We start from the raw sequence: 15,901 nt of genomic DNA, 5'->3' as shown, positions 1-15,901 counted from the left end.
ACTAAAAGGAGCTTTTGAGGGATGGCTGGCAGGAGCTCATCACTTACCTGCACCTTCCAGAGCAGCTCCCAGCAGAAGACAGTTCCAATGAACTTTCCTGCTGCCACCTTATGAATCCAGTCTGGCTCCAAGCTTGAGTTAAGGCACAGGAATGCCATGCTGGAATGTGCCTCACGTAAGCAAAAGAGGATTTCCCTGCAATATTTTGCACAATACATCCCAGAGCAGCAGATACTGTTAATGGCAATCGGGAATATTGAAAGTTCAAGCTGTACCCTGCAACTGACCCGTGCATCCAAAATGCTTTCCTCCTTTTCCTCTTCTCCAATCAATGATCTTCCAATTGGCATCACAAGGATATTATGTTGAAGTGCAATATTTTGTACCTTCTCCTATCAAATTTTACCTTTTTTTTGCTGTAGTCACTGAGGTTATTTAATTCACAGGGCTACCCAGCCTTCCTCAGCACAAATAACACCTCTGAACTTTGTGACCATCAGGAATGTCATACACAGACAAAATTCCTTCTCTTCAATTACTAGAAAACAGCAGTAAACCAGGACTGGTTCTGCTAGTTAAGTCTGTGTCCTATACACTCTGCTTTCAGTTCATTCATCAATTTCCCTTTTTCTTGCCTCTTATGCACCATGATTCTCATATTGATCCCTGCCATTTCTACCTCAAGTAATAATTTCCAAGGGGGCAAAATGTCAAATCCTTTACTTGATCCAGACAAGTCAGGTTCAGTGTATTTCCTTTTTTCTGTGAAAATCAGTTATGTTATCAAAAAAGACATATTAATGTGATACCATCTACCTCTGACAGAACTGCAAACACCGTTTGTGTGCTGCTTTCCATTCACCTTCATCTCCTCAACAGGCTTCTCCACACCATCACCAAGTAAAGCATTAGAACTCAAATCAAGAGGCTGGTAAAATGCCCAGATGACCTTCTCTACCCCTTTCTGAGCCTGGATGTGAACAGAAAAAAACAATCTAACTGCTACTCCAGCAGTGCAGTAAACTGTGCTGAGAACAGCTTTAATTGCCCTTTCCACACAGGGTGTTATGAAAATCTTTGCTGTTTAAAAAAGAACTGGCAGAAGCAACACTACAGTCAACACCTTCCAACTCAAATGAAAATTAAACAGCTTTTACTGTCATTCCTTTACAGAAGTGTTCTGATTCTATATATTAAATTTTAGACAGGTATGCAGTAACAGCAGTGATCAGATTTTTCCCTTTTACCAACTTCAGTACAGAAACCAGCTTTCTGTCATGTTTCCTCTGAATCAGATGAAAAAAATTAGTTATTTGTTTTCCAGAGGAAGTAGAAGCTTTTTGAATTGTACCAAAAATCCTCAACTTAATCTATGAGCATTATTATTAGGCTCACCCACCCAGTTCCTCTCACCACAAATGTATTTATTGGACTGAATTTTACATCAGCATATACTTAAAAGAAAACAGTTCCTCAAGAAACAGTCTGTGATCTAATAAATAATGAATGTACCCTAACAGGACTAATTCCATAATGAACTGTTTGCTAGTGTCCCTAGAAATGGAATAAGAGTTCAGTCTTCCAACTCTCTCTCGTTTAGTCTTTAAACCACTGAACCTCACTCCTGCTAACTCACCTCCCCTCTATTCCTGAACTACAGAATGAGGCCTCAGAGCAGATCAAGACTTCACCCAAAACCTGCATCAGAGGTGCTGTTTCAGAGACACTGTTCAGGTGTTACAAGTGCATCTTTAATAGAGAGAGGCACAGTATGGACATGCACAAGTTGGCTCCTCAGCAGGGAGTTTAAACAAATCGCTTTGCACAGAGCTTTATACCATAACTGAACTAGTCTAACTCAGAATGGCCATCTGTAACAGACTGTCCCAAGCTGTATACCAGTGGGTTTTCCTGCAGCTAAGAGTATGTGCATATATTAAAAAAGCAACATTATGTAACAGAAAATATTCACTCAGAAAGAATACTAAAACTTCATTTGGTGTCTGCCCAGGATTTTACAGTCCCAGTCAGGAAACTGATAAATTAATCACTGCTGCAGTTTTGAGATGAACTTTAAAGCACCAACATCTCTTCTCTTTTAGAATTACTGTTCACAGACATCTTCCTGCTCCTGCTACTCTGGGACTAAGTTAATGTGCATTTTCCTTCATTGAACAGCTGTAGAAAAGAGAAGGAAGAGACCATCAATTTTTACAAGGATAGAAACCACCAGCAGACTCCCCAGGTGCTGAACCTGATTTGGAAGGATTATTGAGGAAGATGACAGAGTATGTTGATGGCACATATTCATTTAGGATAATAAAAATAGCTCCAGAAGGATTTCAAGTTACTTAGCAAAGAGGCAACAGCACAAGAGTGAAACTCCAACCACTACCACTTAAAGAGGCAGACAAGTACCACCAATCAGAAAAGAAGTTCTGGAGTCATTGAATTTAACTCCCAAGTAACAATACCAGCTTTGTTTTGAACAGCAGGTTTAGAAGCACGAAGTAGAAGTCATGGAAGCATTAACTAAGAATGCAAGTCATTAGCAAGCAAACTGTCTTAATCCAAAGGGTTGCACTGAAGATGGACACAATAGAACTGGAAAAGTGAAGTATGATGAGGATGCTGAGAATCATATAAGAGTTGCAATAAGAAAAGTTAAAAATAGTTCAGGTTCCTACAGGTGGGGAAAAAGAAACATCTGCCAGGATCAAAAATACAAAGAATCCCAGAAGAGATCAGTAAGGACTTTGCTCTCACCATTTCACAACTCCTCACAAAAGACACACAGAGCCCAGTGGGAATATCAGCCTGTCCTGGAGATTGACTGAGAGAGACTGTGCAATGCAGGGAATAAAAAAAAAAAAAGCAGCTCCTATAGCTGGATCTTACCTCACCTACCCGTCACCCACATTCACAACTCAAGGAATACATTAAATTAAGTACAGTGTTATTAATATACATTGAACAGGGAGGCAGATGCAAGAGCACAGGTATCACTGTAAGGTCAGATTGTGAGTGCCTAATTTAGATTGTTCAGGGAAGCAGAGACAGCAAGGGATGCATTTAAAACCACTCTGGAATATGATGCTGGAGCCTCCTGAAACACACAGCAGTAAGCTGCAAACACATCCCTTCCATGCTCAGACAGCTGTTACAGCTGAAATCCATGGTATTTCTTACAACTGTGATTAAGTGTGCAGCTCCTGCCTGTCTCCATGGAGACTGATGTTGGCTCAGCAAAAAGTCACCAAGTGCTTTAAAATAATTCCTCTTCGTTTTGAAATTTCAAAGCACTTAGCTTGTTTTTGCCTATCAGACGTTATTTTCCCAACTAAAACTGCAGCAGGAAAAGCAACCAAAAGCACTAGTAAAACTACAAAAATATTTTTAAAGCTCATTTCACATGCAGCTGGAAATTAAACACCAAAACATACATTAAAAAAAAAAGAGACAGGAATCTCCAAAACTAGAAATCGAGCAGTCGCTTGCACAATCTTCACGTTATGTGTATTTGTGCACCAAGTAATTTATATTTAGCTGCAGAAGAATCCTTTTTGGGATGATTCAGTAAAGTATTTTGTGCTTTGGCTTAATTAACTCTTGCCCTTTTTATCTAAAGGCTATTCCTTTTGGGAAGTACCTTATCTGACACAGTCTTAATTGCCTAGTGCCACGACAATAACTACAACAGTCCTTAAGCAAGAGCATCTTCAACAATCTCCCTCCTCCATCCAGTTTTGGTTTTCCTTTAAGAAAACAGAAGCTAATTCACTACAGCAGACAACAGCAAATTCTACCTCACACAAAAAATAATTTGAATTTAAGCTTCCCAAACACACAAACAGCAGCTGAGAATGTGTGTAGTTATAAAGCTTTTTTTAAAAGTTCTCCATAAATATGTTTAGTGGTAAAAAAATTAGTGTTTACAAAGTGTCCACAGATAAACAGGTAAATACTGTTGACAGTCTCAATTTAGCACAGTATTTTTTTAAACCTTACATGTAGCCATAAACTTGTATTCGCACGAAAGGTTGTTTTTTTTATATATATATATATATATATATACACACACACCCCCACCCCTCCCTTTTACCAGAAATTCTTTGAGTTTAACTCAAATAATTTGGGCTTCTGTGTTGGTAAAGATTCCAGAATATTTTCAGCTAATGAATTGACTTTAAAAGCTCTTTGAGACCACACTCTGCAAAAAGCAACTAAAAGATGTCACAGAGGGTTGGTTTGGTACTTTCAGTTTTCAAAAAATGGCTGAGGTTGGCAAGGACCTGAGGTCACCTTGTCCAGCCCCTGCTCCAGCAGGGCCATCCAGAACACCCAGGCTGCCCAGGCCCATGTCCAGAGAAAGATTCTGAATATATTCAGGGATAGACCACAACCTCTCAGTGCAACTTGCTCCAGTCCTCGGTCACCCTTACAGTTGTGTGATGATCAGACAGAACCTCCTGTATTTCACTTTGTCCTCGCTGCCTCTTGGACACCACTGGAAACAGCCCAATGCACTTTTTTTAACCCCTCTTTCAGATATTTGTACCACCCATGAGGTTGCCCTGAGCCTTCTCTCCTGTGAGCTGAACAGTCCCAGTGCTCTTAGCCATACCGTGATGGAATTTTCAGTACTATTTTCCAGTATTCTATTTTTCAAGACATTTACAAACTTAAACTATACCACTACTGAGTCTCATCTTTTTCTTTCTTGACACATATGGAGGAAGAAACTATAACGATCTGCTGGTTTAAATCATCTTTTCCAGAAATAGTAAACTTACACACCCGTTTCTTAAGCGCAGGAGTACACAGCACTGTTGGCCTTCTGGAGCTTCTCTGTCTTCATGGAAAATAAAGACAGTTTGTTCCATAAGCACTTAGGATAAATTAAATTAGGAATGGTGGCCACGCTGGTCAAGAGCAAATTTGTGCCATGAAATAATGCCTTTTTTTTCCTGTTTCTTACATCACTCCACCAAGAATATATTTTAATTTGGAGAAAAATTATATCCATCCATTTTAAAATGGAATTTTAATATAGAATATAGATTAGGATTTTGCATTGTAACTCGAAAATGTTCTAAACTATAAGCAATAGGTAATTCAAAACAAAACCAAAGGCTTTTGGTTTTGAACATGACGTAGCACCAAGGCTGACAGAAGAGAAGAACTTGTTGGCCTTTAACCAGCATTTTTTGAGATGGTTGAGGGAAAAGTACTCCATATCAAATAAACGGTTTTCTTACTGCTTAGGTTATTGACCCCACTAGAAGTAAGCAGCCAACACAGAAAAATGAAGAAAATCACCCCCTCAAACTTCAGCAGTTCAAATAATTCTGATTGCTACTTGATTAGCCTTCTTTGTGATAGAAATGATGGGGTTTTTCCTCAGCAAGAAAAGAAGTGATTATGACCTCCTGAAAAAAAAGTTTACTGAAATAAATGTTCTAGTTCCAGGCATTAAACCCACCATTTTTAACACTTAGGAAAGAAACCCACAAAACTCTGCCTCCTCACATTTTTATATATGACATTAATTCATAAATACCAAGATACTAAACAAATTACAAGTTGTGAGCATAAACTTAACAGTGATGCAACGGAAGTTTAAGCACCAAGTTTAGAATAATGCCACTAAACTAAACCAGACTACAAATAAAACTATCTCTCTGCCTAGTGAGGTAACTACAGGAAAATATCACTTTATTGGACTGGAATGGACAGGGATAACAGAGAGGGTTATGAGCACCATTAGGATAAGAACTCACCTAAATTGTGTCGCTTTGTCTTCGCGTGCTCGTGAATATGTTTCTTTGTAAAACAGCCAAAGAAGACACAGTAGAGGCAAGAGTGGAGTCTGTTCAGGTGGGCACCACACATATGACAAATGCACGACTTTGCCTGAAACAGCAAAACAGACACAGATTGAGTGTGACAGAAACACATCCCCAAGTCCAGGTAATCGGGTGCAGCTCTCACTGCTGCCTTTCCCTTTCACTCGGTGCCTTTGGAATGCTGCAGACCAGCAGGGAAACAGTTCTGTCCTCACACAACAAAACCACCAGTTGGACAAAACAACAGAGAGCACCCTTTCATTTCTCCAAGATATTTCCTATAGGTCCTATCAGGGAGCAGGTCTCAAGATTCAGATGACCACCAGAACCCAGGGAAAGCAGCTGCCCAGCAGGGAGGTTAAGTGGTGAAGAGGCAGGAGCTTGGGTGGTGGGACCACAGCAAGAACTCTGCTTTTTCAGAGCACCGACCTCCTTGATGCACTCAAAAGCTGTAATGTAACTTGAACATTAAAATGTGTGTGGGTATAGGATATTTCATTTTTCTGCTGGGAGATTCTGCCAGATTCACTCATTAGAGTTTTCTACATTAGTCCACCAAACAGTGGCACAATATCAAATCCATACCAGCCAGAGTTACAGAAGTTGCCTTTGCTATTCTGAGACTGGCTTTGAACCAGAAGCTGAAAGCAACGGCCTGAACTATTCCCCAAAACGACCCAGAATGAGGAGATGTGAGGAAAGTTGCCGTGATTGATTGGAAATTAATAAGTACACACACTTGATATGACAGTCTGTAATAACAATACATTTTAACAAGTGAGGCTTAAGGAGCAGGAAAGTCATTGGAAGGTTAAATAGACTTTTTGACTCAATCATAATTGAAGCACCCTAAGCCAACAGCACCCAAACCCATCTCTTAGCATTAAACTAAAATACTTCCTTTTTTTTTTTTAATTACTCTGTCTACTAAGAGACTTAAGAGAGTTTTGACAGTAAGTCTTTTGCTTAACCACATTGAAAGTAATTTAGGTTCAATACCATCTGACTGGAAGTTACAGACAGGACACACTCCTCACAGTAAATTCACATTTCATCTCAGACAGAACTGCATTCAGACCTGAGGGCAACTGAACTTTTGTAACAGCTAAGAGCTATGGGGGAACACTTAGAGGTATGTCTGATTTTACATACTAATCTGAAAATATTATTTCTTTGCTTGTCAATACAGAAGGACCCTATTCTCTTCATACTAAGAAAGTAAGAATTGGGATTACTAAAATCCTAAGATATCATCTAACCCAGGCAGTGCATTTCATCAAAAACAACCCACAAAGTTCTTCAGTAATATTTGCCCAGTCTGCCACGACTTAAAATTACTGCTGAATAAATGATGCACAATCTTGTTCTCTAGTCTGGCATTTTTCTCTCAGAATATTTCTGGCTTTTTAAAAAAATCATCAAAGCAGCTTGCAATATGTTGCACCATGTAATTTATTTTCAAGCTCCTACAAATTAAGACTTAAATTCTGAATCTCACATGTTGTGTATTCAAAGTTATCATAAGTTGTTAGGGGAAAATGTTGAATTGAACTCCACACACCTACAGAAAGAAATATTTTAAAGTAAGGCCAAAAAAAATTCACCACCACCAGCACAATTTCCATCTTTAGAAAAATGCTGCAGAACTGTCAAACTGTTGCCTAACGGCCACTCGTCGGCTGCAAAAGCTAAATAGGATGAGCCTATCTGTTAAGATTGCTGCTATGACAACAACTCCAGCAACCAGCTATTTTACTGAGCCAGCTAAAAATAAATCTTTTAGCATTAAATGTATTGTAAACACATGACATAACAAGCATGTAAAAGCTGGTCATTTTAGGCTAAAAGGCAGAAAATTCATATCTGTAAGAGTTTTTACTGCAATGGAAATTAAGAGAAATTGAAGAATGTAAAAGAAATGTAGTGGTAAGTTGAAAGAGAAGTTGATTCACTTCTTGAAAGCAAGCTATTTTATCCATATCCTCTATTTGTTCAGTTCAGCTCAAGATGGGTTTTCAAAAGTTGTAAGAAAACAAGGTTAAAAGATGACAGAGTGTGGAAAGAAATCAATATCAAAAACCATAGTGGCTATTCTTAACCAGATTAGCTGTCTGCTTTTTATCTGTCTGTGCTTTTAAACAATTTGCTAAGTTAAAACAAAGCTGCCACCCTCCCACCCCACCCCAAATAATCAAATTACTTTGTTTCATAATACTCCCACCCCTGCTCACATCTCTTGAGGCTACAGTCTAAGATGAAACAGAATACTGCAAATGAGTAACGAGAATCAGTCTGATCCATACAGCTTGCTTTAAAACAGGATTCAACTTTTTAAAAAGCAAGTCAGGTCTTACTTATGGTCTGGATGCTTTAGGGAAGTCAACCAGGATTTCAGCTACAGAATCAACCTGTCACTTCTCCTCCTCCAAGATACAGGAACATGCCTTCCTTAGCCAAGACATAAAAGTAGAGTTTTCCCCTTCCTTCACACCTTTTCCCACTATTATCCTGCTCCCTCCTCATTTTAGTTTGCTCCCTACCTGCTTCTTTTCTGTATTATCCTCATCCTCAAGTACCCACTCACCATCTTTCACCCCATTCTCTTCCCACACCATAACTCGATCTCTCATCTTTATGTCCCCAGCCAGTCTTCCTTCAGTCCATACTGAACCTCTGTCTGTCCCCTTTGTTTTTGCTCTGATATTCCAACAAACCACACACAGAAACCAGAAGAGGCCTGGAGCGTTTTCTTTCTGGAAGATTATAATCAGTTTTTTAAATGATAGGAAAGAACGGTCCTGCACAATATAAATGGTGTATGCACCTACAGAGAGTTACTGATAGTTGTGACAGCATTAGCTACCCCAATTCCCTCTGCAGTGTTTCACCCTCTACTGATCTCCTGTATTGCTGCCAGGGCTGGGGTAACTCACAGGCCCAGACCCCCAGCAACAGTTTTGTATCCTCTATAGAGGAGGCTTAGCCCAGCAAGAGGGTGAAAACATTAGTGCATGACACACACTGTGAACACCTGTAAGACAAGTCAAGAGTCCACCTCTAAAACACTGCTCTCCATGCTGTGAACAGTCATGATATGAAATGAGTTTAAAAAGCAAGCAGCAGGCACCGCTAGGTCAAAAACTAGAGTGCTGACACTCCAAATCTTCCCAAATTGTCAGAAGAGCTTATTACTAGTTTACCATCCCACCATCAGAACAGCAGTGGAGAAAATGAACATATCCATTGATGTTCTGCCCTTACACCTCTCGATCTGACAACTCCTGCTCTGTCCTGGGCCAGCTCAGGCTCCAACTAAAGCAAGAAAGTCACACCGGGCAGGAGCATCAGTTGTTCTAAAAACCCACAAACCTGTTTCAGCTTCATGCAATACTGGCTCCTGAAATGAACCAATGGAAACAAACTATCCCTACAAAGCCAATAGTGCAAGAGGCATCCAGTGACCTGAGCTATTACACACTCTCCTTCCATATTTGCAGCTATTTCAGAAATAGCTTTAGAAGTACAATTTTTATTTAACTCAATATGATAAGAGGAAAACATCTTTTTACAAGTTTCCCACTGTGGTACTCAGGAGTCTTGCATCTTATGCTCACACTAAATATATCAAAGCACTTTCAGAACAGAGAGATTTTTAGCTACAAGCTTATAAGCCAAAGGCCTCCTACCTGTCACAGTCTGCAAAACATATCCACCACAAAGGTACAGGGGAAAAGATGATCGAGGTAACACTAACAAGACAGTGGGAGGATTGGGAGGTTAAAAGATCATAAGGAAGGTGTTGCCATCCTGTACGTGTTCACAAGTAACTCAAAGAAGCAGATTCTTAAGGCAGTCTTAAAGCAAACACCAGTTATGTATCCCTGCAATGTTTGATCAGGTACAAATTTGTAGCACTAGGAAAGTAAATGCTTCCCAAACCAAATCTACTTCTATTTCCCCATCTTCTAAAGTAAGTCTTTTGTGTAAAACAGATACAATGTTTAGACACATTGGGAACAAGGGAAAGTATTTAATTTTCTAACATGTTAGAATCATTACTGGAAGTTTTTGGTGGGTACACTTCATTTTCCAGCCCAAACCTTCTTCAGAAACAACTTTATTCTCAGTCTGCACAAATTAAGGTGTTTGTTGGGCAGCTCTAAATATGCCTACCTAGAGAATATAGGTGTATGTGGGAAATTCCCCCTCCATGTCTAAGTTTGCCATCATAACCTGTTTTGTTCCCCAGGAGCAGTGTTTGTGCTCCAGAAGTGTTACCTCAGCTCTGCCAAGCTATTCCTTACAATACTGTGCTTCAGAGGACTTGAAAGAAGGTGAAAGCAACACTTGTGCAGAGCCTTAGGAATCTGTGACAGTTCCTGCAATAAAACTCTGCTTTCTTGAATTCTTAATTCTTTACAGACATGAACAAAAGTGACTAGACTGATTAAAGGTTTGCAGCATTCATTACCTTAACAGCAGAATAGGGGAAAGAAGAAAAACCCAAACCAGAAAAGTCAGAGATCTTAGACTGAAAATTTTCAGATAAGAAGTGCCTTCACTGGGCCACAGAGCAAGACACTGAAGCAAAATTTAAACATTTCTTCACATATTCAGTGTTCCAGGCCTTAATATTCACATTTTAGGAACAGTCAATCCTCTCTGGGGATTTTTGCCTATCCTATTCCCCTCGCTATGTTTAGATCACAGCCTGGACACAGAGTTTTATTTTTATTCTTATTCATTCATCTTGCAACCAATTCTCTTCCAGATCTAAAGCAGCCACAGCAGCTCACGTTGAGTGATGAACAGTGTGCTTCCCTTGGCCTATTTTTTGAAAGAAAAAAAAGGACAGATAATCACAAAAGGCCATGTAACCGACCACTGCTTCTCTCCTTGCTGGAGACCCTATGGCGATTCCAACTGTGGTGTTTCTTCCACCCTGTGGGAGGACAGAGCCAGTATTAAAGCACAGCCAAGAGCATTTATTACTCTCGAGTACTCTGCACCTCAGGAGTAACAAAAATGGGTCAAATCTGCCTTACAACATTTCTATCACTCCTTAAGTCTGTATTTACTCCCAGACTCACCGTGCTGCATTCCCGACACCAGTCGATGACAAATCCACCAGCCACCAGTACAGGGGCTGGGACATTTCAGAAATTTAAATAATTCAAACTTCAAAGCCATGTTCTTAGGCTTGAAGAGAGAAAAAGAGGGAATTTGATTCTACAGTTCTCCATGATATGGCATATAAATCACTCCTCCACATGCTGATAGGATGATTCAGTTACTGAGTCAGTGCACTGCTCTGACACATCAGCTTTAAATAATTAAAAAATCAACTTAAGTATTGTTCACTCACTTACCACAATCAAGTCTTAATTATGATACTGTCCAATTAGAAATGTCAATTACGTCTTTAGAAAAACATGCCATCAATATTGTAAATTTTATTCTCAGACCCACTGAAGTCAGGGGTACCAGTAAAGGTTTTATTTGTACAAGAAAAATTGTGCACTAGTTACAGAACTTTTGAGTTTGGTAAGTATTCAGAAAATCACAGGTAACTTCTTAAACTGGGTTATTCTAAATGTTCAGACAGCAGCAGAACCAAAAAAAAGGCAGAGAGGAGATGTCTACACAGCTCTCCCAGTCTGAACAGGACACTTGGCTCTGACCATCTGCTTGAAGTTTGAAGACAACAAGATCACAGCTTATAATTAAAGATGAAATGGCCTAAGCTGTTAAATAACATCACAGTTCTCAAATGGAGTGTAAATAAAAATATACCATTATGACCATGTGAGCAGCTTGCTCCTGATCCTAGTGAGTCCTACTTCTATCTGTAACTGAAAAAACTGTGGAAGAGAAAAAGGAAAGCACTGAACATGCTAGAAAGCAACTTGAGGGAACTTTTTTCCCTTTCATCTGATAGGGATTACATGCATGGATAATACTCAAAAGAAATACAACACACATTTCTGAATTCACTCTGAAATGAAGACATGTTCTTAAATGAGAACCACGTTGTAGCCAAAGTCTATCCAAGTTACAAAAACATGACTTTGGTTCAAGGGCTCTCATCAAGAGAACACTGCAAGTCAGTCTGTAACTACCTAACTCCAATGAAATTAATAATTATATCTGGGGGCGAAACAGAGAACTGAGTAGGTATCATTAATTCTACATACAGATTTTTCTCCTGCTCTCCTTATTCGGGATGATGTGTCGTTCCAAGAGGTGGATATTGAATCACTATTTTTTTAACTTTTTCCATTTTTTTTTTTGTTTTGCACAAAATTCTGCAACGGGTACAAGGCTGAAATGAAACTTGGGAGGAATTTAATCTTGTGCAATTTAAAAGACAGCACGAGCTTGAGGAAAAAACAGGACACTCTAAAAATGTAATTTTGCTTTTCCTGTACATAGTCACAGTAGTAAAAAGTTGTATTTCAACAAGAACAAAGCAGTTCTCTGGAATTCAAATGACTATGCTGAAATTGCTTCTTTGCTTCTCTTTTGGTAGGTGCTCATCCCCTCCACGAGTACTTACAAACCTAAATAATTTCTCAAGTACTCTATAAAGATGCATTTAAGAGCCTATTGTGTTTTTAAATCATTTAAATAATGGACCTTATTCAAATTAAATCATGTCCTTCTATAGTAAGATTCTTCTAACAGTGGGAAGTCTATTTGCCTTGTGAAAACATGTAAGCTTCTTAAGGTTCAAATGCATGGCTCTTTCCCTGGATATATACATTGCATGGATCCATTCTGTGCGTTGATTTTTATCTATTTCCTGCAATGCACCACTGCAGCAGCAAATTCCACACGAGAACAAGGGGCTTGCCAAGACCGCAGTAGTGATGCTCAGATCCAGTGCAAATCTATTCCTTTACCTCACCATTCCCCCACGTCAGCGAATCGTGGAAATGTTTTTAAATGTCCTATTAGGTAACTTATCGATCTCTTCTGTGGGCACGTGACTGGGGAAGCAATTCAAGGAATAAGCTGAACAGCCAAACCTGCCTGGTGCTATGCAGAGTCTTATTAAACCCAGCCCAGGCTGCAGAGATTACATTTTGCCCTGCGTAAAACTAAGAAATGGGATTCTTCCTATGAAAACAGGAATGCTCTTGGGAAGTTTACCACAGTTCTTCGATGGAAATACTCTAGATAGCATCCTTTCAGAAAGGAAAGAAAAAAGAAACTTCAGGATACATAGGATCAAAGCCCCAACAACTCCTACAGGCTCATTTGGAAAAGCACACATATTCCAGCTATCTTTTCCTTAACTACTCTAAGATAGCCATAAAAATACAGGCACTTAATTAGCCCAGATCAAAGTCAAAGCAATTCTGCTGATAGGAAAGATGGATGGGATGATGCTACAGCATAAATTCTCCACGGTGTGACTTATGTGTGGGACAAATACAGCAAAAAAGACAATCAGTAGAAAATGAGCAGCAGTAAAACGACAGAGGGCATCTATTAGTGACTGAATGATCTTTAAGGCCCCTTCCAACCCAAGTCATTCTATGATTTAAGAAACCCCAATGCCACACTGAATAGGGCACATCCATTGTTGATTTGTCAAGACTTGTTTGAGTTCTTATATATGACACTTTGATATTCACTGTAGCAAAGCAAGTACAGAAATTAACCCCACTGCTTATAACTGCTCTGATAACTGTGGATTTCAATGAGATAATAAAACAAGGCAAACCAGCCAAACTCTCTTCTGGTCATAAAAACAAAACTTTCTCTTTTTCTTCAGCACCTTTTAGACAAGTTCTAGTCCCCCCACAGGGCCTACAAGAAAAACCATTACAAAAAAAAAATAAAATAAACTTCCCTTTGGGTTTTTACAAGAGCTATACAGTACATTTGCTGGTTCTTCTGAAGACTGATCTGCCCAAAGCACCACAAACCACTCCCAAGAAGAGTATTTCCCCTCAAAATATGCCAGAAAAATGTGGTGACACAGAAAAGACCATTAACCCACACATGCTGAAATCTCCATCATGGAACAAGTGCACCCTCCAAGATTACACAAAAAGTCTTTTGGAGAAAATAAGACAGAACATTCACAGGGTCTCAAACAACAGTGCCTTCACTAGATGAAGCACAAAAGTTCCCAAAATGTTGCCCAGAGAAGCTGTGGCTACTCCATCCCTGGAAGTGTTCAAGGCCAGCTTGGACAAGGCTTGGAGCAGCCTGGTCTAGTGGAAAGTGTCTCTGCCCATGGCGGGGGGGACTCTGGATGATCCTTAAGGTTCCTTCCAACCCAAACCATTCCATTTCTCTATGATTCAATGAAACTGGAATTATAACGGACAAAGTAGAAATGCTGCTTGTCTAGTTCCACTTATTATTTTAAGAAGTCAGCACCTGAGGAGGATGTATTTACGTTCAGGAATACTCCAAGCCAATCTGCATGTTATTGCTGAGGAACAGAGAGAGAATGAAAATGAATTCTCAATGTGCTTGCACAGAACATGTCTGATATCCAGTAAGCTGAAGCTTACTGTTTCCTCATGCCTCAATACAAAACAAATTAATAATTCATGTTACTAGAGCTAAATAAGAGGTCTTTCATTCACTACAAGACTTTTATGCAAATTAGCAAGCCTAAAGTTATGGAGATTCTCAGAGGTGGTGAGAATTGCTATTCACCCTTTAGAGGGCAAGATTTAGACAGATGGATATTCTGAACTCTACAGACAGGCAGGGCAGCATAGAAAAAACATTATTAAAGCAATATGAACATAAAATATGTTCTGGAAGAGAAAAGGAGCTTAGATCTCTCACATTAAAACTGGTAAGATTAATGAAAGCATCTTCAGAAAAACAGCTGGGAAATAAGCATTCTCATGACAGAGATTTACTCCTTTATCCATTTAGAGAGTTTGCAAATTGCTGCAGTCCCACAATAATAAAATAAACATTAATCACAAAGTATGTAGGAAGGTGGGCGACATTCTTAGCAAAAAGCTTCTGTCTTTTTCCATAGAATGTACAGCCAACTATGTTCTAACACTTTGTGATGTATTTAGAACATTAACGTGTTTTGCAAAATATGTGCCTTTTTACCCTCCTCCCAGAGGAATGAACTGGGAGGAAGGTGATGATAAACTGTGCCTGTCTCTCAAGATCAGGGCACAGGGAATTCTACCTCCTGGAGTTAAGGAGGGCTCAGGGAAGGGGTGCTTCCAACACAGAGGAATTGGGAATCAAATATATGGAACCAAGAAGCAACAAAAATGCCATCCAATGTGCCCCACTGATACCAGGACTGTTAAAGACACAACTTGGTTATTATGTATTTTAACAAAGTTTATATGAGGAGTGTAGGATGACAACCTCACAGAAGCAGTTCTGGATTCTTTCCTCACTGCAGTTTGTTAACTACATCCGAAGAGATCATCTGATTTTTTTCCCAGCAATATCCAAACACTCAACAACACTTTGTTTGTTTTCTTAATGTACCAATCACGAGTATTAAGTAAAAATCTATATATTTCCTTCTCACAGCTGCCTGTAGGCCATTAATAGATTAGTTATATGCTAGTGTCACTGCTTAGTTCAGGCGACCTAAACAGACAATTTTCTGAATAGAGTTTTTTTAAATGGAGCGCAGAGAAATTAATCCTGATATTTTGCATAGACTCTTCTGTAAATTACTAAAAGAAGTGCTACTAAGGAAAAAAAAAAAGGCACTTGTTGTTTTTTTAAGTCACATGAAAAACTTTACCCTTTTTTAATGGTGCAAATGAAATTATCTGTGTCTTTTTGAGGTGTCATCATCAGTAATTTTGACTCTGAAAAACTTGCCATGATTCTGATCAGTCACAGTTTAATAAACATGAGGAAAAACTGTAAGTGAATGGAGCTGACATCCAGGCCCTAAATCTGTCCACTGACATTTGTGTAAGGAGAAAAAAAAAAAAGGTCTAGAGCTTCGCTGCAGTGCAATTCTTCAAAAAGCAGCAAAAAGAACCAGCAAAGAGATTCAAACCTTCACCCTGACCTGACTCACACAGCTGACTACA

The 15,901-nt window shown here is 39.2% G+C and overlaps 1 protein-coding gene across 2 annotated transcripts in view; it reads right to left on the bottom strand.

The window, feature by feature from the left end:
* Positions 1-15,901, bottom strand: part of USP22 (ubiquitin specific peptidase 22) — a 95,906-nt gene that overhangs the window by 57,046 nt on the left and 22,959 nt on the right. For both annotated transcript variants that reach the window (XM_082292273.1, XM_082292274.1), the window contains exon 2: positions 5,781-5,913. In XM_082292273.1, the coding sequence (XP_082148399.1) occupies positions 5,781-5,913 (133 nt within the window). The remainder of the gene's footprint in view (positions 1-5,780; positions 5,914-15,901) is intronic.

Source organism: Coloeus monedula (assembly GCF_965178545.1).
Source record: "Coloeus monedula genome assembly, chromosome: 16".
In the NCBI taxonomy this organism is placed as follows: Eukaryota; Metazoa; Chordata; class Aves; order Passeriformes; family Corvidae; genus Coloeus; species Coloeus monedula.
Note: the sequence above shows the minus strand (reverse complement) of the source record. Positions and strands in the feature narration are given on the sequence as shown.